The sequence below is a fragment of the Pseudonaja textilis genome, chromosome 1 (assembly GCF_049901715.1).
Source record: "Pseudonaja textilis isolate UNSWEBS1 chromosome 1, rPseTex1.2, whole genome shotgun sequence".
NCBI lineage: Eukaryota > Metazoa > Chordata > Lepidosauria > Squamata > Elapidae > Pseudonaja > Pseudonaja textilis.
Window position 1 is genome coordinate 99,169,738 of NC_141990.1, and position 26,906 is coordinate 99,196,643.

At 38.9% G+C, this 26,906-nt stretch overlaps 1 protein-coding gene and 1 long non-coding RNA gene across 6 annotated transcripts in view; one reads left to right on the forward strand and one right to left on the reverse strand.

Moving 5' to 3' along the window:
* Positions 1–1,591, reverse strand: part of LOC113455320 (uncharacterized) — a 42,823-nt gene extending 41,232 nt beyond the window's left edge. The window contains exon 1 of the long non-coding RNA XR_015739596.1: positions 1,150–1,591. This is a non-coding gene — a long non-coding RNA (uncharacterized LOC113455320). The remainder of the gene's footprint in view (positions 1–1,149) is intronic.
* On the forward strand, positions 748–22,640 carry TRAF3IP2 (TRAF3 interacting protein 2). 5 transcript variants are annotated; one of them, XM_026726593.2, is made up of 11 exons: positions 797–1,120; positions 3,525–3,698; positions 5,551–5,610; positions 6,113–6,868; positions 7,770–7,959; positions 10,408–10,604; positions 13,161–13,249; positions 13,971–14,039; positions 15,995–16,111; positions 19,994–20,068; positions 22,061–22,640. In XM_026726593.2, the coding sequence occupies exons 3-11, from the start codon at positions 5,595–5,597 to the stop codon at positions 22,217–22,219; spliced, it is 1,668 nt and encodes a 555-aa protein (XP_026582378.2). In that variant the 5' UTR covers positions 797–1,120; positions 3,525–3,698; positions 5,551–5,594; the 3' UTR covers positions 22,220–22,640. The 5 variants fall into 5 exon arrangements, with proteins under 5 accessions (XP_026582383.2, XP_026582378.2, XP_026582382.2 ...); XM_026726597.2 differs by lacking the exon at positions 3,525–3,698 and adding an exon at positions 5,178–5,255 and having other exon boundaries at positions 969–1,120; XM_087912983.1 differs by having other exon boundaries at positions 1,027–1,120; positions 3,564–3,698.
* The last annotated feature ends 4,266 nt before the right edge of the window (positions 22,641–26,906 follow it).

Genomic DNA, 26,906 nt, shown 5'->3' on the forward strand with positions numbered 1-26,906 from the left:
GTGGGATAGTGTTATTTTATTTTTTTATACATTTTAACGATTAGCTTCAGTAACAAGGCTACTAGATCCAGACTGCAAACATCCAGATGACTACTAGATGGCAGTGCCGTTTTCTGTATCTCTTTGCTGCAGGCTTCTAAGCCTTGCATTTTTTTGCAACCCTGGTCTGGTAACTTATAAATTGCCCAAGTGCTGCAGATTTTTGTAATTTATACAGTTATGAGGTCGTATATACCGCAAAAAAATAATAATCCTTTGGACCTCTGGCATTTGATGGCATTTTCCCCCATGACGACAGACTGCAACGTTGCCAAAAGTGCCCACCAATGCCTATTACCGATTTTTTATTTGATTTGCCAATCGCTTACAAAACAATAGGCATAAGTGTAAGCATGAGTAAGAATACAGGAAATAAGTACGAAGAAATGGGGACAATAGGACAGGGACGGTAGGCACGATTGCACACTTATGCACGCCCCTTATTTATTTTTTTAATCTATTTTATTTTTATTTATTTGTCAATCGCTTACAAGATAATAAGTATAAATATGAGTAAGAATACAGGAAATAATTGTAATCTCTGTCAGATCCCGGATGGAAAAGTCTCATGTCGGTCGTTAAAGTCGCACAGCAGAGGGCTTAAACGGGCACCCGGCGAACTTTTCCCGCTCTGTTTCTCAAGTTCAAGGCAGGAGACGCACGTGTCAATAATTGCCGACATGAAACCTGGACGCCCCCGCTCTCGTTCCCCTTTCCAGCTCGAAAGCCAAAGGGGCCCAGCCTCGCTGCCTGAGCCACCCTCTCTAGTCAAACGCTCCCTCTCTCGGGCGTTATCAGGCGCACTTCCTCTCCCCTGATTGACGGCTCTCTGACTTTTTCAAAACGAGGAGTCCGACTCTGCCTTCCCCCCCACCCTCCCCGCGATTTGCATACACACACACACACACATCTATTTCCTGGTGCGGAGCCTGTTCGGCAACTTACCTGACAGAGCAAAGGAGGAGAAAAGGAGCCAGGAAAACCTCAGGGAGGGACAACCTGGGGGAGAAGAGGAGGACGGACGAGACCAGGCGGCCGGGTGGTCTGCCCTGCCCCGCTGATCTCCTTTGGGGTCTAAAAGGTGAGTTGTTAAAAGCTCCCCTCCTTTACCTATTTGGCTGTCGCTGTCGGCCCACTGTTTTCTCTGCTGCTCTTGTTTTTCTCGGCTGGGGCCCAAGTTTCCCTTCCTGGCTGCTGATTTACTCCCGCAGCAAGCTCGTTGGGAGTCAGTGAGACCTTGGGCTCCGCCATGAATTATCTCAGGCCATGAGAGCACTTTGAAAACGCAGATGTCGGGATTCTGTTGCCAATAAATCTGTGTTGTCAACCGAAAAATGTCTGGGAGGCCCAGCTACAATGGGTTTGCCTCTTGTAGATTCTTCTGTAGGACTTGGCCGGGAGTTGTATAAGCTTGATTGATTATGTGCCATTAAGCCCTAAGCCAGGGTCAAACTCTTAGTGGCCCCTGGATAGATTTTCTTTAGGAGGCTCTGTCCCCAACCTGCTTCTCTTGTACCAGGGGATCAATATGTCAAGCTGTTTTTAATGTACGAAATAACCCTCCTTAAGGATAGGCGTAGAGGTGTCTTCTCTGGTTTGTTGCCAAAATATTACTCAAAGATGAACTTGCAAAATACCTCCTTGAGAGGCTGGTGACATTTTGAAAATGTAAACATATCACAGTTAAGATTCATTTATTTGTTGGATTTGTTAAGATCATCCAACTCCCAAGAAAATGCTGGATGCCTACATATATTACCGGAACAGAAAACAATGAACTGCCTGTTTTAGTGAGGTGTGCCAGGTTTTCTGTTAGTACGTTCTTTTACCACTTAAAATGAAAAAGGAAGTTAAGCCTCAGTGGTCTCTCCCTATTACATGTGTCTCTAAATATAGAGGAGTCCCTATATTGATGGATATCAGGAGCAGGGCCTTCTTAGTGGTGGTGCCTCAGTATGAATTTTCCAGCACTGTTTCTCATCAGTCATGCTGTGGTTGGCACCACTTTAAGGCAATTCTGTATCTCACTCCTTTTCTCTTAATGAATGATCATCTACTTATGTGAAAAATCCCAAATTGATAGTACAAGAGTTGAAATTAGAATTAGGGAAAAGGGAGTGTCCATTAGGCTGTGGGCCTCTTTTCATATCCTAATTTAGGAAGAATGCTTTTGTTGAAAAAGCCTGTAAACCAAATTGCATTTCTCAACTAGTATGCTGTTACATGCTCAGGATGGCCCTACGGTCTACCCCCCACTCCCTGTTTCCTATATCCTAGCTGTTTCTTTCAACTAACAGCATGGCCTTTGAAGCTGGAATCTACCTAGCTTGCCATGTGTTACTCCACATTCTTCTTCTCTACTGTCAGAAAAGATTTAATCAAAAACAGAGGGAGTTTATACTCAGCCTTGTTCTTTGGAGATTTCAAAGGCTGACGCATGCCTTTAAAAGGGAAAGTACAGAGATTTCAATGAGGTTCAAATTGTCTTAAGAAATGCACAAATAGTTGGAGCAGAAGGGATTCTGTTTTTTTTTCTCTCTCTCTCACTTCTTCCTTCCAAAATGCTGGCCATGATTGGATATGAATTAAAACTTAATATGGACTCGTTCAGGGCAAATTATCCAAACAAATTATCTTATTTGATTCCTCTCCCCTTTCCCACTTGACAGCCTGATTGGATTCATTATCCAGCAATCATTTAAATGCTGCTGTGGGCTGGTATCTGAGCCAAACGAAAACAGTTCCCCCCCACCCCACCCCCATCCCTGGAGTTTCATCTGCCTTCAGTCATACTGACAGGGCAGTGGCAGGATGCATAGATTCCACAGCTGGGTCTTTTTGCTTATAAAGGGGGGGGGGGGGTGAGATTTCTGCCTCTCCATTTGTGGAAGGCTTCAGGATTGTCTACAGAAAGATTCTTGAGTTGGATAATTCTAGACAAGGAAAGGAGAAATGAAATTAAAGTATTCTTAAATAATACAGGAAAAAAAATGCTTCCTTGCTCAGATGTGACACTTTTACAGTCCATATAGATGTAAGCCCTACTTTTTGGATTATATTTCAACACTAGATATCTGTGGACTTGATAGATGTTTGTCTATTGTATTCTTCATTTCTGTTTAATTTTGTAGGAGTTAAATTATAAGATGACTAAAGGAGTAGAAATGAGAAAGTGGCAATACGATACAGAGAAAGTTGTTTTTTTTCCTTTATATTTTTTAAAATGCCGGAAACTGTTTAGATCAGGATGAGTCTTAGCCTGATACTTCAGAGGCTCAGAATAGTTTTCTGATTCAGCTTATTTCTTATGAAGTTTCCTTGAGGAGGGACCCTTATTCTGTAGAAATAAATACATTTTAAATCTTTTTCTGGAATTGTGGAAGTGACTGGTATTAAAATGTATAGAACTCTTGCTGTCTTAAAATCATTCTCAGCTGTTTTTCTTCTGCAAAAAGTTTAAAAAAATTAATTTGGATTTGTTTCAGTTCATTATTGAATTTTTCCCTTTATGCAACTGGAGCAAGGTTTGAAGAAATACTTGAAGTCAGCTCTCCTGGAGCTCATTGTTATTCTTCCAAACTTGGCAAGAAAATTAACCATGAAGAACATGTGCTTCCTCAAATGAAATGCATTGATTTTTGGACCAGAGAGCTGCACAGGTCAGAATGGAGAAACTAACACTCCATTTATTAGGAACCTAAGCCTGATATTTTCCTTCCTTCAGTAATGGCACTTTCTGTCTGGTGGGAATGAGTGGGGAAAAGGAACTAGTTGGTCTAGTGCAGTCTTTCTCAACCTTGGCAACTTTAGATGTGCAGACTTCAATTCCCAGAATTCTCTAGTCAGAATACAGTCCTGTGTAAATCAGGGATCGTGCAGTTGCTTTTTTTTTCATATTTAGAAGATTGAAAGTAGCAGCTTCTATAGCATCTCGAAATGTATACCTCATTGATTTTTATGATACCGGTACTATTGAGCCAGGGGTGTCAAATTTAAGGCCGAATCCGGCCCAGGGGTTGCTTAGATCTAGTCCACAGGGCCACTCTGGAAGCAGCAAAGGACCTGCCCTGTTATCAGCCGTGATGGTCTCCTGCAGCTCTGCCAGTGAAAATGGAGCCCCCTCTTCCCCCTCAGGTCCATTTTCACTGACAGAGAGATGCAGGAGGCTGTCACAGCTGAAACTGGGGCCTGAGCTCCATTTTTGCTGACAGAGGGATAGCCAAACAAATTAAAAACAAAAGGAGAAATGTTTCCCCTTTTGCATTTGAGCATCCAAGAAGAGACGGGAAAGGAGAAAGGGAAAGAGGAAAGACAAAGAAAAAGAAGGAAAGAAGAAGGAAGGAAGGAAGGAAGGAAGGAAGGAAGGAAGGAAGGAAGGAAGGAAGGAAGGAAGGAAGGAAGGAAGGAAGGAAGGGGATTATAATGAGAGTGAGAGAGGGTCTGAGGGAAGCCCTGCCTTAGCACTTGGTCACCACAGGTGCCTCTGACATAAGTATGTTGAGCTGGCCACACCTATCCCAGCCATGCCCATTCTGCCTGCCCCCCAGATCAAACACAACCCTGATCCAGCCTGCAATGAAATCAAGTTTGATACCTCTGCTACAGAGGTTTATTGATTCTGATACAAAAAAATGCATGTGCAATTTTGAAGTTGGGAACTTGTTGTGATGTATGCCTAAAATATTCATCACCAAGTTTAGATACAATTGAATTGAATACTGTATTTGACAAAGTGTGATTAGACACACAAAGAATTTGTCTCCGGTGCAGAAGCTCTCAATGTGCATGCAAGCAACAGAATAATGATAATCGTAATAATAATACCAATAAGGGGGAGTAAAAAAGATAAGGATAAATAATAATACAGCCATGCTACATGAGTAAATATACTGAGACATTAGACAGCACTGTGAGAATTAGGTGTTCAGCAGAATGATGGCACAAAGGAAAAAACCGTCCCTGTGTCTAGTTGCTTTGGCCTGCAATGCCCTATATTGCTGTCCATGCCTACCAAAAGAACAACTCAGTATGTTTTTTTAATGTCTCCATGACATAAATACAAAAGCATTCTGTTGATTGAAAATGAGTTGACTGAAACTTATGTATAGTATTCTTACCCTGTCTTTATTTCTTTATAGGTAAGTTAAGGCAGGGAACATACCCCACATTCCTTCCTCTTCCTGTTGTGGTTCCCAAACATCTGAAGAACTCTTAAGGTGAAGAAAAGTGTTTTAAAATTGGTTGATTACTCGTTTATTTGAATATCACACAAGCTACATCAGAGCATGCTCAGAGCATGATACAATTAATCAAAAGCAATAAGGTCATAAAACAAGCATTGATTAAATGGGATCCCATATTTCCTCTTTCAGCCATTTCAATGAGTGGAAATTAGAATTAGAATTAGAAATTATGTATGGAAATAAATATTTTTCTTATCTGCTCTGTGAATGATGATCATGATTGTTTATTTCTGCTGTGATTTGTATTTTCTCCTTTTCCCCTCCTTAGCTACCATTTGTACTTGGTACTTACTTCCCTAGATTTCCTACAGAATGACATCCTTACAAGGTTAGTGTTTTGTACTGCCATTTTGCAAAGCCTTTTATTCAGACTGAACCACTGCCGATAAAACAGAACATGGTTGTCTAGTCTTGAACCAGATGAATTATATCAAATGCATTAGAAAATTTCAGTTTCTCACAAACTTTGGGGGAAGATTTTGCCAGCTCAGTTCCCTCCACTGATCGACTAGGCCCTAAGGATTGGGTGGAAAGCAAAAAGAACTGTGGTGAAGGGAGCAATCAAAGCTCTAACTATGCCAATGTAATTTTTTTCAGGCATCTAGGTAGGTGTTGGCCTAGTCAGTCATCTCTTTAAAGTATTTCCATAAGATTTCCAATTATGTAATACAATTCAGCCAATCCCAACTTTACCTTGTCTTCTAGATGTGTTGCTTCCATTTCTCAGAGTTGCCATTTTATTGCTAGGAGCACATCTGAGTTCATTACAAAGTACTTTTATCTAGAGTAAATAATAGAATTTTTAATACTATTCCCCCCCTCCACTTTAGGCGCTACAATGGGTCGAAGTATGCCAGTTGAAGTGGATGAAACTACTGACTGGTCTCCGTTTCCAGAACATTCACTGAAAGAGGCTCCGAACCCTTCTGCAGAAGATATAAATAACTTAATGCCTATGGGATCTTATCCACCTCAAACATCTCATTCGATGAATGGGCAACTAGGATTCTATAAGCATCCTGATCATATCAATTATAATAATGGCATACTAGAAACTTATGGCCATAGTCTTCCACAAGACACCTATGATTCTACAAGTGGGCAGTTTCCTGGCCCATCCAGCAACTCAACAGACCTTTCAGAATGGAATCATTTGCCCCAACACAAAACAAACCAGCTCTTGAGGTCTCAATCGTCAGCTGATTCTCCTGACATCGGGCACAGTTCTAGTAATTTGCAAAGAAGTTCCTCTGAAATATCCCAGCATTCGTTTGGTGAAAATCAGGAAAACTTAAAGCCCAACTGGCAGCACGATAATAGGGTGCCAGTAGACCTAAGGACAGAAGATGCAGGATATGATTCTCAGCCTCAGGATGCTCTGGGCATTGGACAACCTGAGCTTCCCTTGTCCTTTACTTCTGTTCTGAGCCTACAAGACCTTCCAAAACCTCTGATGTCCAGAGAATATCCCCAGATGGATTCTCAGTCATACCCTTTATTTCCACAGATGCCCCATCTTTATATTTCACCACAAGCTCAGTGGCGCCCAAGATGCTACAATCAGAATATGTACTGCCAGAATCCATGTAAGCTCATTAGTCATAAATGGTGTTTCCTCTGATGGGCATTTATTTACTGTATTTTTGTAAAATGATTGTCCTTATTGGCAGGGTTTGTGTCATACTAAACTCTGATGTTGTAGTTTATGGGGTTTGGTTTCATATATTGTGTGAATTCATTATGCAGCCTTAATCAAGTGATTCCAGCCAACCCAGATTATTCAATAAGCTACAATTAAGAAAATAATCTTAATGTGTGACATTACTATATTCAATGCCATGCATAATGTAATGAATAGCACAGGGATGCTGTGCTTGCAGGAATCCCCATCACTTCTTCCAAATTGCTTTTGAACCATGTGCAGCCTTAGCGAGTTGCATATGGGGTTTATTCAATAAAATGTGAATAAATAAAACCATGTCTTGGTGCAAGGAATGCATCCAATTTGATCATGCCATCATACGGGTCATTTTTGACTTAGGACCACAAATGAGCCCAACATTTCTGTTGCTAAGTGAGATCTTTTTAAGGGAATGTTGCCCCTTTTTGCGTCCTTTCTTATCACATTTGTTAAGTGAATCACTGCAGTTATTACATTAGTAACATGGCTGTTAAGTGAATCTGGCTTTCACGTTGATTTTGCTTGTCAGAAGGTTGCAGAAGGTGATCATTTGACCCCAGGATGCATCATAAATATGAGCCAGTTGCCAAGCATATGAATTTTGATCACATGGCCATCGGGATGCCACAACAATCGTATGTGTGAAAAATGGTCATAAGTCTTTTTTTTTTTAGTGCTGTTGTAACTTTAAACGGTCACTGAACGAACTGTTGTAAGTCAAGGACTGCCTGTACCATCTATTTACCTTCATGGAAAGGAGTCTCACTTATACAATGGCCTGAATTTTTCTTTTCTGTTATGCTTAGATGGACAAACCCCGTATCAACATTTTGCACGTTCACCTCAAGTGCAACTTCCTCTTCCTGGCCCTTGTGTAAGAGTCACTCGCCCTGCTCAGCAAATAATCCCACATTATTCTAGTCCCCATGGACCCAAGTGTAATGAAGAAAGGCTGCCTCGGGGGGAAAGCTCTTCCGAAGGACTTCAGAGATTTCAGTAAGTTTTTTTCCAACCTTGGAGTTTATTTCATTTTTTTCAGGCAAAGCTAATGATGATTATTTTAGCATCGTGTGTGTATGAGCAGTATGCTAATCTTTGCCTGGATAATATCAGCACATATATTGCCATTTCACCTGCCATCTCATTTGCTCCTATAATCAGGCTACCTGAGTGTGTACCTAAGTATATACAAATAGGTTCTATTTCTAGTTACTGTGAACCAGAATTTAAAACTACTGCCTAACTTAGTCATTATTTGTTCAGTGATGCGTTTCAAACTATTTTACCACCAGTTCGGTGGGCATGGCTTGATGGGTGTGCTTTGCACGCGCGCACACACTTTGTGCACAAGTGCATGCCAAATGCGCAGTTTGTGCAGGCAGAGAGGTGTTTTGACTCACCTGCAATCCTGCACTCTCCCTGACGCTTCAGCAGCTGCCGCGCAGCAATCTTCTATTCCGCACAAAGCAACTGCGCTTCAAAAGCAGGACATAACGGTTAGTATGGGAGCCCGGGCAGGGCGGGTGGGCCCAAGAGCAGAGAGGCAGAGAGAAACGGCTCAGTTTCCGTTGCTCATCGGCATTACCGGCTGCCGAACTGGTAGAATATCACCACTAAATTTGTTCCAAATTGAATGAAGAATGGCGGTTTCAGATTCAGACAAGCTTAAATTTACTGAGCCACTGACTTAGTAAAAGAGAACACTAGAAATGGGCAAAATTACAAATGAATTGACAATAATGAAGGAAAGTGGATTTGGCCATTTCATTGCTAGTGATTTACAGCATCATTTGGCCATGATTGATCAGATATAAAGACTCTCATTGCTGTTACTTTGACACAACTTTTGATTGGATAATTTTTGAAGACACGGTTAAATCATTAGTGAAGAAATTACTTTAGTGTGTCAAGCTGGTGGCCCATGGGCCGGATGCATCATGTGCAGGCCATGCCCACCCTAGCTCTGCGAAGGGGAAAAAACACCGCGTAACATCATGTGAGGGCAACATAATGCCGCAAGTTTGACACCTGTGATCTAAAGGTTCTGAGTGAAACTGCAAATCTTTTTTTTCCTCTTTCTCTTAAGCTTCTCACCTCAAGAGCATAGTAATTTATTGCTGTGAGGTCATCTACAACATGTACATAAGCCTAATGTAATTTAAAACCTCCTTGTAATTTCACTGAGGCAAATTGAGTGGTCTTCCCCAGCTAAATTGCCTTGTTGGTATGAATCTCTGCTGCTTCTCACAGGCCTCTGATTTCTGGCAGGGAAACAAAATAATTCCTAAGTACTTTGTTTCTGTTCCAGGTTCAGTAATTTCATGTCTTTCTTCCTGTTAGCTTCTAGGTTTTCTAGATGTAGTGCTTTCTCTTCTCCTGCCTCTTTGGATTATTCACCCAGAGCTAGATTCTATCTAGTAACTAAATTATGAAGACTCACTAAATTATGGTATAAGTCAACCAGTCATAACAACCAGAGTGTGGGAGGATTTGGAATTAAAATTGGGTGGAGTTTCTAGTAATGTAGGATTACACATACCATCTTGTCATCTCCCATGAAACTAATTTGAAGGCCAGTTTGGAATGAGATTGTAAACATTGTCCTTCCACATAGACTGTTCATCTTGCATAGTAAGGATGTATGTCTGCGTGCCCACGTATTGTATTTTACTGCTTCTCCAGTGCAGATAGTGACTAACATACATGTGTTTCCTGCTCTAAGCGTTAATGGAGGTTTGATATCCCCCTTTGATTTACAATTTCCTCTTTACAAAGGATTGGCAACTACAGTCACCCTGTCTTCAGGATTGATCGAAATCACAGAACTGGTTTTATCCCACAGGAAGAGGAGATCTCAAGATTCCTATCAAATGCTTCAGGATTTCTTTTGATTTTTAAGATAATAAACAAAAGAAAAGAAATAATTGAAATCAAAAAAAAGTAAAAATGCTAGTGGCAGACTTCTTTTAAAATCCTGATGGTCATTTCAAGAGCTTGGATACATTTGGCACACAGAAAGTATATACTTCAAGAAGTATTGATACGAGTTCCTCCAATCTTCATGTTGAGCAACAAATTATATTGAACTAATTAGGACTTCTGCTTGCAGGATTGCACTGTCATTGAGCATCTTCAGTCCTGTCAGGCCCCAATTACAAATGGTGGCAGACTGGTTTAAATCAAGTCTGCCCCAATTCTGTTTCAGCAAAGAGGAGAAAGCTTAGTTCATTATTATTTTTTTTTGCATTTTAAAACAAAAGAAGCTTTTGGGGGCGATCTTTAATCTTCCTTGGCCTATAAATGCAGTTTCCCCCAGCTTTCTCTGAACACAGAGAATCTTTATGCTTTTATTATTAAGAAAGAACACCAAACGTGCATTCAGAGTCATGAGCTTTGAACATTTTCAGAATTTACAGTGGGGTTTTTTTTTCCCCCTCTTCTTAGTGACCCGTTTCAGAAGCAGATCCTTGAGAATAACACACCATTCAAAATATACGGTGCCCATGAGGGCGTAGAGAGATTTCCTTTCAATTCCATGGCTCAGTCTGACAGCATGTCCACCCCTGGGCCTATCCCAAGACCCTTGAATAACTCTGCAGCCAGAGGGACACTAAGGACCAGCAACTTGCCTGAAGAGCTACGTAAGCTTCTGCTGTTTCTTGTTTGTTAGTTTTGTGTATAATAAGTAAAGATCATCACCTCCCTAACATGTATCACATGCCATTTTTGCATTATTGAGTTCTTCTGCTGATTGAGGGATTTCTAGAGTTATATTAGCAAAAAATGTGAAAGACATTCTTATAAATCTTATTTATATAGCTAGCCTATTAACTCTGAGTGTCTCTTTAAGTTTGCAAAATGAAAAGAAAAACACTCAAAGAACAGGATTAAAAACACAAGCAGGGACAAAGTTTTAAAAAGCTGAAGGAAAACAAAAATTTTGAAGATTTTATCTTGTTGCGTCTTCTTCTGTAAACAGAGGCCCAAGTAGAGTTTCTTCCTAGAGAGGGACCACCAGAGCCCAAAATTTTTGTTGCTACATGAGACAGTTGTTAAATGAGTTTTGTTCCATTTTACTACTTGACTTGCCACAGTTGTTAAGTGAATCACTGCAGATGTTAAGGTAGTAACACAGTTGTTAAGTGAATCTGAATTCCTCATTGACTTTGCTTGTCAGAAGTTGCAAAACGAGATTACATGATGCCAGGACACTGCAACTGTCATAAATATGAATCAGTTGCCAAGTATCTGAATTTTGATCACATGACCATGGAGATAAAGCAATGGTCGTAAGTGTGAAAAACAATCGTAAGTCATTGTTTTTAATGTCGTCGTAACTTGAATGGTCAATAAATGAACTGTTGTAAATCAATGACTACCTATAGTTGGCAAATGTATTCAATACACTGAATAGTCATTAAATTTTGGGCTTATCTATACAGCCAGTATGGATACTTGTGGACACAAAAACGAACTCCTTAAAAGGTAAGTTGTATTGGTCAGTGGCAAGTTCTGATACTTCACTTGCTAAGGTTCAGGCTCATTTGTTATCAGATAAGTGTGAGAGTGGAAGCTTTAACAATGTTTCTTGTAGTTTAGTGTGCACAGTGCCTTGTATCTGCTGAGGAAAGAGGTCAATATTTCGTCTGCATTTGCCTGGATTAATTTCATCACCACAGGTTTTGTTTTGACTTCTACAGCTGTAAACAATTTGAGGTTTGACTTTTAGGGATGTCTTTACTCTTACACAGGGGCCCTGAACCCCTAGGCCACGGCCCACTACTGGGCCTTGAGCCATTTGGAACTGGGCTCTGGAATTGGTGGGTAAGTAGTGAGCAGTTTGCCCCCCACTCAGTTGGAACCATTCTCTCCCCACCCCCACCGGTCCACAAAGCCAGAAAGGTTGGGGAGCTCTGCTCTTGCAGACTTGCCTGATGACTAAAATCCAAAGGTCCCTGTTGAGACTAGGTGTGTCACCTTGTAGTTCAATGTTTATACTTGCATATATACAATTTAGCGGCACCTGATTTGTGATGATTTTGGCAGTCTACAGTTAAAAAGCAAGAACAGTACAAAAAGCAAACGATAAGCTGCAAGAGGACAAAGGTATAAACACTCCCCTCCCTCATGCAATAGGCTCAACCATCCACCTTCCCCCAAACTTGGCAGAACAGCTAGGTTTTAATACTTCCTGAACAGCATCAGTTCTGAGAGATTAACCAGCACCATGAATTGCACCCAGAAGCCAATGGGTAAGCCATAAAACTCATGGGTCACAATGGCATAATGCAGTCTGCCCATGGCTGTCTGCACCACTGCATGCTAGGCCAGCTGCACTTTCTAAGTCAGTGGTCGCCAACCAGTGGTCCAGGGACCACTGGTGGTCCATGAGAAAATTTTGGTGGTCCGGAGAAAAATGTTCCCCCCAAACCAATTAATCCAGGCTGCGCAGGAACACAAGGCTGCACCACCCACATGGCTTGCCCACCCGCTGGCCCCCACCCTTCACCTAACTGCAAACCTTACCTTGAGTAGAGCCATGTGAGCTGGAACTGGAAGGTAAGACCAACGGTGGGGGAGGGAAATCCGCCCCGGGGGTGGCTTGCTGACGTTGGCGGGAATATCGGTCCCATATTCCAAAGCTGCAGTAATCACAAGACTGGCCTTTGGTCATCCCGGAACAGCTCCTCCAGTCCATGTCAGGCCGGTGCACCCGGGTAGAGGAGCAGCTGCTCTGGGATGACCAGTCTTGTGACTACTGCAGCTCTGGAATATGGGACCGACTTTCCCACCAACGTCAGCAAGCCACTGTCAGTCAAAATTCATGTTAGCAGTCCGCGGGATTTAAAAGTATCAGTTTGGTGGTCCCTGAAATCCAAAAGGTTGGCGATCCCTGTTCTAAGTAGTCTTCAAGGTCAACCCTGTGTAGAATGTATTGCAATAGTCCACTTGTGAGGTGGCCAAGGCATTACCAGCTGTTTGGAGAATCTCCTGGTCCAGGAAGGATAAAATTTATGCACTAGATGTTCTGGTACTTGTTTAAAAGGCCTCTTGGCCACACCTGCCACCTGTTCTGCAGCATATCATCTTGCAGCTACTCAGAGTAGGCTGCCTTTGTGAATTCTTTGGAATTCATAACTACTTTGTTTCAAAGCACACCTGTTTTATTTATTGATAATTATACTTCTCTATACTAGGTAAAGTGTTTATAACCTATTCCGTGGACGCAGCTGTGGAGGTTATGAAATTTGTGAACTTTTTATTTGTAAATGGATTTCAGACTGCAGTAAGTACTTTATTCTGGGTTCACAATATTCACAAAGAAAAAACGTGAGAATATCTGAACAGAGGCAGCTCTAAATTCAAAGTGGTATTGTTTGTTTTGAATGTGCCTGTCTACCTAAATATTATATAGTTTATAACATACATTAAATATTGTAGAATTCATGATGTGTAATGGTGGAAGTTGGCCTGGCATTTTGCAATCCATGGACGCAAGAAATTTGGCTTACTCTTAACAAGAGCTTCCTTTTCTGTCCATGACCAAAGGAGATCCATTTGCTGAGACTCATAAAGATCCTGGTTGGGTCGAAACAGTATGCAGTATTTTAACACAACACTCATCATTTTGGCAAAATGTGTTGTATGAATTTGAGCACTGTGGTTTGACATGCGAGTGTAACCTTTGGGGCAGATGAGGTCACCATGGGGATGGCACAGGTGCAAAGTGGGCAAGGCCTTATCATGCAAGTGGGTTTTTTTTTCCAGGATTCATCTAGTTAATTCAGCCAATTTCTCCACTGTGAAATGAACTGTAACATTTTTACCAAGCTGTACTAAACATAGTAGTGATTTTTTTTTTTAATGGACAGTATTGTTGGTCTAGGTATATTTGCATTGAAAGCTTTTTAAATCAAACTGTTTGGAAAGGATGCCAATGTTGAATTAAGGTCAAAGAGAGCAGTCAGAACTAAAGAAATCATATTAATATTTTTACTTTTTAACAGATCGACATATTTGAAGACACCGTCCGAGGAATTGATATTATCAAGTGGATGGAACGTTATCTAAGTGATGTAAGTAAAGATAAAATGTAAACCTTGTACTTTTTTCCTGCATGGTATACCTAAGGTTGCTTCCTAAGACACAGCGAGCTAAAATAGGAATCTTTTCTCTCCTCTGCACGTGGCTTAATTATTAATATTTTTCCTGCTCTGTCTCCCTCCCCTTTCCTCAAATTTAAAATGGATGCAACTGAGAAGAGAAAGCCTGGCTCTCTTTTTATCAGCAACATTCCTTTGCTGATCATTTTGAGGAATCTTTCTCTGAGTAATGAGCTATTCATCTTGTCTGTGTTATGTACAGGAATGTGTGTGTGTGTGTGTGTGTGTGTGTGTGTGTGTGTGAGAGAGAGAGAGAGAGAGAGAGAGAGAGAGAGAACAAAAACATCAAGCACATCAATTAGCTATGCTGTATATTTTGGATTGGATTCAATGAAACATATGAGCAGCAGAGAGTTGCCAAGAGAACTTGATTTACCTATTGAACTAAACTAACTCATAGTTTTATATATGGGTGTGCCATGTAAACCCAGGAAATTGGGGTTCAGTTTACAAAATAAGATTAAACTTTTGCTTAATTCATTATGTGAACCTAGGTTCTGCAAGAAACAGCCTGCTGGACATATAAGTTTGCATATGTTGGCTTAGTACTCATGTAAGACTAGATAAGGAAATAATGAACTGTAGATAAAAGGCAGTTTCCAAAGCTTTGTACCTATGCTCCAACAATGTGCATGCCATGGTGACTGGTAAGTCCTCCAAATCAATATCCTGCCAGTGTTCAGTGATAAACTAAAGGAAGCATGTGCTACACTTCCAATAAGCTTCATATACCTACAAAAGTGACACAGATACTCCCCAAAGAACACACTGATAATTTTGGCTTCATCCCCTTTTTGCATTACTGTCTCTTTTACCCCTCAGCCAACTGAAGATGATAATATAATAAGAGCATACTCTAGGTAAAAGTAAAGGTTCCCCTTGCACATAGGTGCTAGTTGTTTCAGGCTCTAGGGGGCGGTGCTCATCTCTGTTACAAAGCCGAAGAGCCAGCGCTGTCCGAAGATGTCTCTGTGGTCATGTGGCCGTCATGACTAAACCGAAGGTGCACGGAACGCTGTTACCTTCCCACCAAAATGATTCCTATTTTTCTACTTGCATTTTTACATGCTTTCGAACTGCTAGGTTGGCAGAAGCTGGGACAAGTAATGGGAGCTCACTCCATTACGCTGTGCTAGGGATTTGAATCGCCAAATTGTCGACCTTTCTGATTGACAAGCTCAGCGTCTTAGCCCTTGAGCCACCATGTCCCTTAGAGCATACTCTACCAAGCAGAAAAGTTTGTCCACTAGTCCTGCTATAAATTGTGGCGTTCCTTCTGGTTTCAGATAGGATACAAAATCTTTTTTTTTTTAAAGCCACAGTGTGAATTAATACAGTGTATATGAATCAGTGTGAATTAGTACAGTGTATGAATTCTCCTTTATGAAACGAGAATCTTTGTGATTATGGCTTGTTTGTTTTTAAATCTACCTCCTAAAAAGAAGTTTTAAATTTTGGGGCTTCTCTTGAAAATAAGAGGTGTTTAATTTCTTCCACAGCTTCTTAGCTATTCCAAGCTGTGAGAATCAATATTATAAATATGCATTCTCGTGTGTGTGTGGTTTGTACAGTCTGCAGAATTATGTCCAATAGGCTGAGTTGGTGAGTTTTGTGATTCAGCACGGCCAATGCTGAAAAATATTTTATCTCCCTGTTAAATTAAACTGTGCTTCATGGGAGATCCGGGAAATCTGGTATGAGGAATTGCAATGTATACTATACCATTTCACTGCCAAAAGGAACTGGCTTGCCTTATGCTTCTAGGGAACATCAGATCACGTAAAACCCCAGCTGGCAGATTTCCCAGCTGTTTTTGCCCAACTGTACTGCATTTTATGATTTCATAGAAGTGTTTCTCTTTCTGACAGAGGACAGTAATGATAATCATAGCAATCAGTCCAAAATACAAACAGGATGTTGAAGGGGCTGAATCCCAGCTGGACAAAGATGAACATGGTTTACATACTAAGTACATCCACAGGATGGTGAGTGAGGACACGTGCTTGCCATTTCAAAAAGAAGTCTTCAGCTTCTTCTTCTGCCAAATAATTGGCGTTTGTACTGTGGTTAAGCCCTGCTTTGTTCGTATTTAAAACTTTGCCTTTTTACGGTGCTTCTTAGGGCACAGCAACTCCATGTTCTGTAAATGCAGTTGAATTTATGTGTGGCTTTGCAGCCTATTGAAATCCTGTCATACTTTGTTCAAATCTCTGCCGTGTGATCTATGGCTACCCATTGGGAGCAAGGGAGGCAAGTGATGACATTTGCATCTCGACATCATTGTGCCTTGCCACAGATGACTATGATATGAACATATCTTATGCCTGCACTGAACATGTGTAACACAATGAACTGCCACACACACACACACACACACACACTCATACACACACACACTCATACACACACACACAACTGGAGACCACTGATGGCAGACAAAAATACAAACAGAATTGTATTTTGTGGAATGTTTCTAGCTACACTTGTATATCCACCCCTGAGCTACTGTGTTCTCTTTCTCTGCGCATTTGATCTTTGTCTCCTACAGCTTCTCCATCGCCACAGCGACTCAGCTTGATAACACGTGTGAGGATTCTCTCTAGGGTTTCCTCTGATCAGATTGAATGAACTGCAACAGATTATCCCTTGTTCTTTCAGTTTATCTAGTGTTTTTAATTCCCCCTGTTCATCTACCAATTCTTTATATCTAATCTTTTTTTTTTTAAGTGTCCCTTGTATTTGGATATAATATAGCTTCCATAGGTAAGATCCAGTTTGGTCTTTTCAAATAATGCTTTTTTTTTATTTTCTCCCATGTTTGTAAAAGTGAGTCCCTTATCAAATGTCTATGGAAATAGGAGTGGATCTTATTCTTTTTATCCCATAGAAAGGCCTGCCACCCAACTTGGAGGTCATGACCTTCTACCACCAAAATTCTTTTATTTTTTTAAGTTTATCCACGCCTTAACCCATAGTAAAATTGCTGCTTGATAATATGTTTCCCATTTTGGGAGTCCAAGGCTGCCTCTGGTTCTACTATCTTGTAACATTTTCAATTTTATTCGTGCTTTTTTCCCCATCCATATAAATTTCATTACCATCCTATCTAATTCCTGAAAAAAATTCTTATCCAATTTTATAGGTATTGTTTGAAAATAGTATAATAGTTTCGGTAGTATGTTCATTTTTATGGCCGCTATTCGGCCTAATAGTGATCGTTGTAATTTTCCCCAATTGGCCAGATCTTTATCTGTGAAAGTAATTTCATATAATTATCCTGTTTTATGGAAGAGCATCTTCCTGTTAACCAAATTCCTAGATACTTAAGTTTTTTGACATTTTGTAGTCCCAATTTCCTTTCCAATTGTTTTTTCTTTTTTTTTTGACTTTCTATCAAGTTTTTGGTTATTACTTTTGTTTTATCTTTATTAATTTTTAGTCCTGCTACCTCCCCATATTCTTCTAATTCTTGGATTAGATAGGTCCCTGACTCCATTGGATGTTCCACAAAAAACACTAAGTCGTCTGCAAACGCCTGTACTTTATATTCTTCTTTTTTGCTCTTCAGTCCAATTATCTCCTTTCTTTGTCTAATCTGATTTAAAAGCTCTTCGATGGTCAAGATAAAAAGCAGAGGCGACATTGGACATCCCTGCCTAACACCTTTCATACTCTTAAAGTTTTCAGTAATCTCCCCATTTATAATTACCTAGCTTTTTGGTTCAAATAAATTGTGCCAATCATTTGATTAAATTTAGATCTAAATCCCATATTTTCGATCTGTTGGATCAAGAACTGCCAGCTGAGATTGTCGAAAGCCTTCTGAACATCCAAGAAAATCAACGCTGCCTGCTTTCCTGGGTGGGCCTCATAGTATTTTAATACATTTAATACTATCCTTATATTGTTCCTTATCTGTCTAGAAGGTAGAAAACCGTTCTGGTCAATATGAGTAAGTTCATGTAATATCATTTTTAGTCTTTCTGACATTATTGTTCCGAATATTTTATAGTCTGCGTTCAGGAGTGAGATTGGTCTATAATTTTTAATCTGTTTGTGATCTAAATTTTCTTTAGGAATTAGTGAGGTATTCACTTCTCTCCATGAATTGGGTAATTTAGCAAAGTCTAATACCTCATTGTACACATCTAACATCACTGGTTCAAGACATTCATAAATACATTTGTACAATTCCGCTGGAAGACCATCCGGCCCTGGCGTCTTATTATCTTTCTGCCTTTCAACCGCCCTTTTCAATTCCATCACTGTTATTTCTTTATTTAATATCTCTTTCTGTTCCTCTCTAATTTCTGGGAGACCTTTCCTTTTCAAATATTGTTCTATATTCTCAGGGTTTATTCTATTCTCCCTATATAGTTGTTCAAAATATTTTTGTACTATTTTCTTTTTCTCATTTGATATTCTAATTTTCCATCCTCCTCCTCAAATTCTTGTATCAACGTTCTTTCTCTTTCTAATCTTAATTTATGGGCTAACCACCTCCTTGGTTTATTTGCACGTTCGAAAAAAATCTGTTTTGCCTTTTCACCTCTTTAATTCTCTCTTCCTGATTTATAAAGTTCAATTTATGCCTAGTAAGAATCATCTCTCCTCAATTTTTCATCTTGTGGTTTGTTTGTTTTTTGGTAATCTATTTTCTAGGTCTTTAATCTCCTCCTGTAATTTATTCTGATTTTGCCATCTTTCCTTATTCCTTTTCGCTGTATATGCTGTTACCAGCCCCCTCAAGACTGCCCTTGCTGTATCCCATAAATTCTGTAATGATGTTTGCTCCACTGTATTTTCCTTAAAAAAAAAGTTCCATTTCTTTCTTAATTTTCTCTACAAAATCTTTCTCTTTTAAAATTTGGGGATTAAGTATCCACCTTCTACTCTTCCTTTTCCTTCCTTTCCAAGTTATTTTTAATGGGTTATGATCAGCACATACATTTGTCATAATCTCTATCGAGTCTAGTTGGTTTCCTAGTTCTGCGTTCATCCACGCCATGTCTAATCTAGACCACAATTTGTGTGGGTTAGAGTAGAACGTGAATTCTTTTCCCCCCAAATTTATTCTCCTCCATTGATCTATCAAATTTAGTTCCTGTGTCATATTGAAAAAGGATCTGGGCAAAATTCTGCTTTCAATTGTCCATCAGTTACATGAAACTTTCGTGGTAAAACATATACAGTGTGCACATTTTATTTCTTTTGAAAGCACAAACACATCTTTGTTGCATATTCTGTAGTAGCATTCAACAGGTGTATAAATACAAGGCAAGGGCCTTCCAACAAAAATACACAGCAACAGGCCTCACAGAACAGCATATGTGTCTTGCACATGCTTATCTGTTGCTCAATGATAAGGAGGGCAATTAACACCTAGGCTCCTTGGTGCTCTCTGAGCTTGGATGTTTTCTTGCAGATGTTTCATTACCCAAACTAGGTAATATCATCAGCGCACTGATGATGTTACCTAGTTTGGGTAGTGGAAAATCTGCAAGAAAACAACTAAGCTCAGACAGCACCAAGGCTCCCTCCTTTCAACCCTAAGCTATAAATATTCCCCTTTATTGGTACACCAGGCTCCCCTACTTCCCAAAAAATCTAGAATGAAAACCAGTGTTGCTCAGATCAGGGCACTTATATATTGTATCTAACATTGGATCACAATCTACTTTCACCATCGATTTATATGCATAATCCAAGAAAAACATACAGAAACCTGTCTGATTGTGTCAGTGTGCTCCTGTAGAGACATGAGTCTGTTTATAGCTGAAGGCCATTGTACATAAAACATTAGAAATCAAAATACATATATCTGAAATAAATATTGACAAATGTTTATTCTTTTGTATTTTTTTCAGATGCAAATTGAATTTATACAGCAAGGAAGCATGAACTTTAGATTCATCCCTGTGCTCTTCCCCAATGCAAAAAAGGTAATAGACAAAGGCAGAATAATTCCATGTTGGTGTTTGATGAAAATTTAAATTAGATATATAGTATTTAAAAACAAACATTTGGGAATCTGAAGTAAACATCCTGTTGGCATTTGATGTAACAATTTAGAGAAATGTTTCACAATACTCTTAAAACAGAAATATAATTTATATCAAGCTTATTAATGGACAAAATATTTTTTAAATAAGGATTCTATTTTTAGTACCTTTTCTGTTTTATCTAGAGATAAAATGGGATAGGCATAATCCAACAATAACTAAATCACTTGAATCATCCATTTTTACCTCCTTAAATCTTTCTCATTCAGCTTGAAGAACATCATGTGGCTAAAATAAATTTTGTTAGATAGTTTTATGTGATAAAAGAATGAACTAAGCTCAGATCTGTATTTTCCATGATTTCTACTGGATATAAGCTATTTTCTAAAACTATACCTCTACTCTCAATCTGTACCCCAAATCTGTTCTGCGGAATATGCAGATTCTTACACACCAACTATGTTCTCAAACTGTGTAGGCCAGAATCTCATTTTGTAGAACTACAGAATTGGAAATAATTCAAATTTAAAGCATTGGTGACATGTGGCTATCCAATATCCATCTAATGATGCAGAGACTTCTATGTAATTAATTCTTCTGTGAAACTACTCTTGCATTCTTATAATTTTAAATTATTACTTGTCCTGCTGTCTGTGATGGTAATGAACAAGTCTTGGCCTTCTTCTTTGTGATAACTTTTGTTCAGATTACGTTTCTAGTTTCCTGGGCTACTTCATTGGTATTTCTGAATCCCTCGTAGTTAATCTAAGAAGAATCCAGATTAAAAGTCCGATGCCCAGGACTTTTTGCCCTGGTGGGTCTGACTAATGCACAATGAAGTAAACTTTTAGTTCAAGTGATTTGGAAATTAGTTAACAAATCCATGTTGACTTCCGTAATTTCAGCATTATTTTCAAACATTTTTCTCAATTCGTTTGGTACTTTACCCATTATCTCAAATTTCTCAACATTTTATAAACAGTCTATTAGACCATCAGCAAATCTTTCAGTATCCTAGGATGATATTCATCTGACCCTGGAGATAGAGAAACATTGTTGAAACCAAACATGCCCTTTGATTCTCCTCTTCACAACTGCTTAGTGAAATACATACTCCCATATTGATTTTAAAATAGCCAAAATGGGAATTGACTAGTTTTGCCTTTTCTTTGTTACATGCTAACATTTTGTTACCTTCTTGAGAAGCTGATATACTGATTATTTTCTCTTTAACTTTGAACATTTTTAAAAGCTTTTTTTTTAGGGGGGAGGGATTCCAGATGTTGCATTCTTCCTTTGTGACTTCTCCTTTCTTACAACATGAATGCTTGTTTGGTTATAACTTAGCATGAACTCATAATCATATTCAAATAGGCTGTTGTATCTAAAAATCTGTACATTAGGAAAATAACAAAATAAGCCCTCCTACTCCCCTTATAATATCACATACAAGAAAATGTAGGAACCATTGTTTCTAAATTCTCCTTAATCAGCATAGGAAAACTAACTACCACAATCTCGTGTAGGTTAGTCAAGGTTCTCCTGAAGCTTTGCTATCAGAGCTATAGGGAAGCTATATGACTCTACTATACCTCAACATTATAACTATGGAATGCAGATTTGTAGGACAATAAAGCTGAATGATGTAAGAAGCAATAAATATGCTGGAAAAATGCTTCATACAAATGATTTCACAAGGAATTACTGAAATTGTTTAAAAAAGAAACCTACATCTTAACTAATTGCTTAGTTTGTTGGCAAAAACATATGAGGAAGACTGAGGAATTCATTTCAGATGTGGAGTCTGTAACTCTAATGATGAGTATGTTTCAAAAGCTGCTATCAAGAATCAGGAGGGACTATGTATTGCTTTTTCTTTCTTCTTTCCTATCTATATTCTTCTCTCTCTTTTTGACTTTTCCTTCTCCACAGGAACACGTACCTACCTGGCTTCAGAATACTCACATCTACCATTGGCCTCGGAATAAAAAGAACATTCTGTTGCGGTTGCTGAGAGAAGAGGAGTATATCGCGCCTCCAATAGGACCTCTGCCCACTCTCCAGGTTGTTCCATTAGGAGCCCACATCTGAAGCACACATGGACTAAATGGGGTATGATTCTCTTGGCTGGTGGCCAGAGTTTTCCTGGCTCTTCTGAGTGATGAACGGCATGTGCACCTTCTCCCCTTCCCACCACAAATAGAATTTGTCTTGGGGTGCCCTTTCCTTCTGAATGTCTCTTTCTGATGCTGATTAGGCACATTTACTGCATTTCAACAATCTGCAAATGGAAAAAATGTATTTCACGCATGTTGCTTTTCTTCTGTCCTGAGCAACATTCCAAGTCTGCAGCAAAGCAAGCAAATACTAGAATGAGGTTGAATATGTACAGTTAAAAAAATAGGATACTCTTGTTGGCTCACAGCTCATTTTGTTGTCAGACAGATGAACATATATTGTAAAACAATATTCCAATCCTGTTTCATGTACACGATAAATGAGTTACGTTTCATATGGACTGTCATTTTTGTGGTAAGGAAAACATGAGAGTTTAATGTTTTTATTGTGGGTAAACATAGTCATGATCTTCAAGGATGCCATTTAGTTAGGCAATTGACTTATCTTTTTAAACATAGTTTGCAGATAATCCACAACATAATTAAGAATATTTTTTCTCTTGCTCTGTCTTAGAGCAAGGCCATGTACTACATTTCCCATATGGCTGTTCTCAAAATGAATACCTATCACAGGTTCTCCCTGATCACAGATACTACTGCTTATAATAATGATTTAACATCTCTTTGTCAACAATAGCAAACTATGAATGAGCTAGGGAATATCTGCTAAGGTGACATGGAGAACAGCAAGAAGCTTGATTCAAGTTGTTGTTTGGAAGAACAGGTAGGCAGCAAGAAACTTCAGTAGATTTTTGGAAGAATTAAGGTAGCCATCAGCACTAACATGGCCAATACAGTGGTGTATTATCAGTACCTGCTAGGACCTCCTAGTCATTCAGCAGCAGGAGAACTTACAACTTTCTCACAGGTGCCTAGTGGTGCCTACTGTCTTCTTGTCACTCAGTCAGAACACTGTTATTTCTATCTCCTCACTCAAAAGTACCATTATTTGGGACTAAGCCTCTCTATTTGTTTGCGATTTGTTTTACGTTTCCCTAACCTGGCCAGTATTCATCTCATATGTTAGATTATACCTTCCATCAAGCAGAAGGCACCAATCTGAGGAATACCCAGAATGTAAGGACATCAATTCATAGGATTTGTCAGTTAGACTATAAAGTACCAGTAACATGAGAAAGGTTTATCAGGAATTCTGCAAAGCCAATTCCGTTGAAAATAAAATGAAATAGGTGCCTTGCTGCTTTCAGAAAGGTTATACGCCAGCTAAGATTACGCGAGCCAATGTCTTTCTGCCTGTTTCCTTATATTTAATGATACATTTGGCCATGCCTGTATAAAAGGTACTACCACGTACCTTTTACATACCTATACCTTTACAACAGACTGAGTTAGTTCTAGATCTGTTCTTACAACTGTTGTGTCCAAAAATCTGATTTATTGATGACTTTGTATATTGATGCATTGTATATGAAATCCCAGCAGGCTACACTTCTCTCCTTGAAGTGTATAGCACCTCTAATGAGCTTCTGGGAGGTCTGTTCCCCCAGTGTTGGGAACACTCACCCCACCCAGCTCTTTTCTCTCAATTACTACTGTTCTCATCATTTTGACAATTATTGTAAGTTCCTAAACAACACTGCAGAGCTTCCTTACGACAATTGGAAACTGGAAAGTTAAAAAAAAAAACACAACCTGGTTCAAATTCTACAGTGCACAAGTGTTCATAATTGTACATCAAGGAAGGGTGTTCACAACATGTCTCTGAACCTTTATATTTCACCTTAAGATGGAGAGGAGAGTAAACTTTTGGAAAGATACTTATACTTGACAGTATTCATCTCAGAACCGCCGAGGTACTGAACCAACGAATGCTCATTTCTAATATTGTAGGGCCAAAACAGATATTTTTCACTCTTAAGAGTCAGTAGCAGGGTAGCACAAGGCAGGGGTGGTGGTGGTGGGGGGAAAAGGATTAATGTTATGCAATCTCCTTCCTTTGTGGTTCTGCAAAAAAAAATATATCCCTAGAATAATGGTAAGCCCAGGAGAAAAGCATGTACTAGTTAAAAAAGAAAAACACTCCAGTTATTCCATCTTTAGGCTTTGCTTAACACAATTTAAATGAGAAAGGCAAGACCTATTACTACGTGTGAAATGAGATAAACAAAGGTGCTTAGTCCAAAAGCTACTTAATTTAAAAGGACTCTTGTTAAAAACCCAGCCTCTCTTATCTTGCGTTAGCAGGGCAGGAACCCCAATGACTGCTAATTCTAACTGCAGCAAAGTTCAAAGGGAGAAACAATTCGTAGCTGTGCAACAGAAAAGAGGCAGATTGTTGAAGGAGAAAGATAATTACTGTAATTTATCACATGTCCACATTAATGAAGCTCAACTGAATACCTGGGTTTTAAAAGAAGCAAAGCTGTATCGCAACAAGCCAAAAATTAACCACTTATAGTTGCCTTATCACAGAAAAAACGATTTTGTTTACTTTCAGATATAAATATAACCTTTCGCAGACTGAAATAAATGCAGTAGACAGATTTGCAGAAGAAGCTATATACAGTAGATTCTGGTCATTATGTTGAATGATTGTTCTTGAAAGCATGACAAAGGCTAGTGCTTTTCATCCAGTTGTTCTGATGTTATTACAAGGTCCAAATTGCAACAGAATGAGACTTTTGCCTTGAATGCTGAAAGGTATGATTTCTAAGGAAGCGAGAGGAGCAATTCCACAATATTTAAGGCCAGATATACTGATACTGTAATGAGAGCGTATGTGTTTTAAAAGGTTCCCTTTACCTGAAACAGAAGTAAAATGTTCCTATTGTGCCTGTGTTTAACAAATCCTTTCTCTGGTTCCAAAGTGCTTTGTGGCCACTATTAAAACTCCTTCCAGTAACCTAAAGATGCTTACCAAAGTCAACTGGATTTTCTTGGGTTTTTTCTTGAAAACATTTCGCTTCTGATCCAAGAAGCTTCTTCAGTTCTGGCTGAATGGTGGGGAATGGAAATTAATATTCCTTAGCAGTCATTCTTAGCATCTTTAGAAGGAATATAAATCCTTCCATTCCCCACCATTAGGCGACAACTGAAGAAGTTTCTTGGATTAAAAAATTAAACTTTCAAGGAAAAAACCCAAGAAAGTCCAATTGCCTTTGATAAGCATGTTTGGGACAACCATGACCTGGATGATTGAGAATCTCCACAGACACTCTTTGCAGTAACAGTTCTGACCTGTATTAATATAAATGTCTTATCTGCTATTATTCTAGTGATACTTGGATTCTTGAAGACCAGATCTTGTAGATCTAAAAATTGCACAAAGCATGTGATTGCCATGCAGCAGTATCTTTATGCATTACCATACTTTTTTTTTCAACTGGTGTTTACTCAAAAACCCTTACAATAAATTAGAACTAATAATTCAGTGCCTTTTGTTGTTTCCAAGGTTGTGGTTTTAACTTGTGTAAAAATTTTGGATCTTAACACTCAGTGATAAAGCACATGCTTGGGATAGAGAAGCTGGGTTTACAGAACAAATTAAATGTTGCTAGTTTGGATTCAATGCTGTCCAAACTCAGCCAATGTACTGTAGTTTATCATTCAGTATATTATCAGTGTGGCAAACTAAACTGTTAACTAAACTATTAGTAATCATAATTCAGTTAACTACCAGTTACCATGTATACAAAAACAGCAATTAGGGTCCTAGCTCAACCCTAGCTTCCCTAACAAAAGTTAAGAAAGGTTTCTTTCTGAAACCAAAGAAAGTTTTAGCTAGCTGGCTTAAACATTGAGTCACACATTAATCACACATTTTAGCCTATGAACTCAGTCCATGCTGTTTGTTTATAGTTCAACAAGCTATGTAAACATAGGAAATTGGGCTAATTGAATATATTGTGGTTAAGGTTATCTTTTTAAATTTATTTCTGATAATAGAAAAGAAAATAAGGAAAATATAAGGACAAGGAAAAGGTCCAGAAAAGAAAAAGAGAATAGGTAATAGAAAAGAAAAAAATGTGAACATAGTGAAGAAAAATATTTTTCCCCTGAAAGCCCCATGGTTAAGTTTACCATAGGTATTATATGAATACACTTATCAAATAAGTAGGGACTATACCAGTGGCTTGACTCAGTAAAACGCAGATTTTATGTTCCTAATTTAAATAGATTAATACAAGTGATTTAAATTCAAGCAAACAATACATATAGGATTGTGTTTAGCCAAGATCTAATTCCATATGTTGTTGTTTTTCCTTTAGTTGCTCTATGATAATCAGCATGTCATCTTGATCTATTTTCCACTGTGCCACAATCACAGCTGTTTGATCCTTACATTTACAAATAACGCTTCAACACAGCTGTGACTAGAACATCATTTCAGAAAAAATAACATGGCCAAGAATCCTCCATGCAAGTCACACTATGTTCTCTAAAATTCTGTTATGTTCTTCCCCAGGTCAAATTGCAGCAGTGCTGCATGACACAACTCAAGTCTTGCTAATGTTCTTGTTTACATGGTTTTATTTTTTTGTACTCTTATCTACGGTAAGCTGCTTGGGAAAAAAAAATGCTTTGGGATGATAAAAATGTTTACCACACAGCTTCAGTCTATCATTTTTTCCTTACAAGGG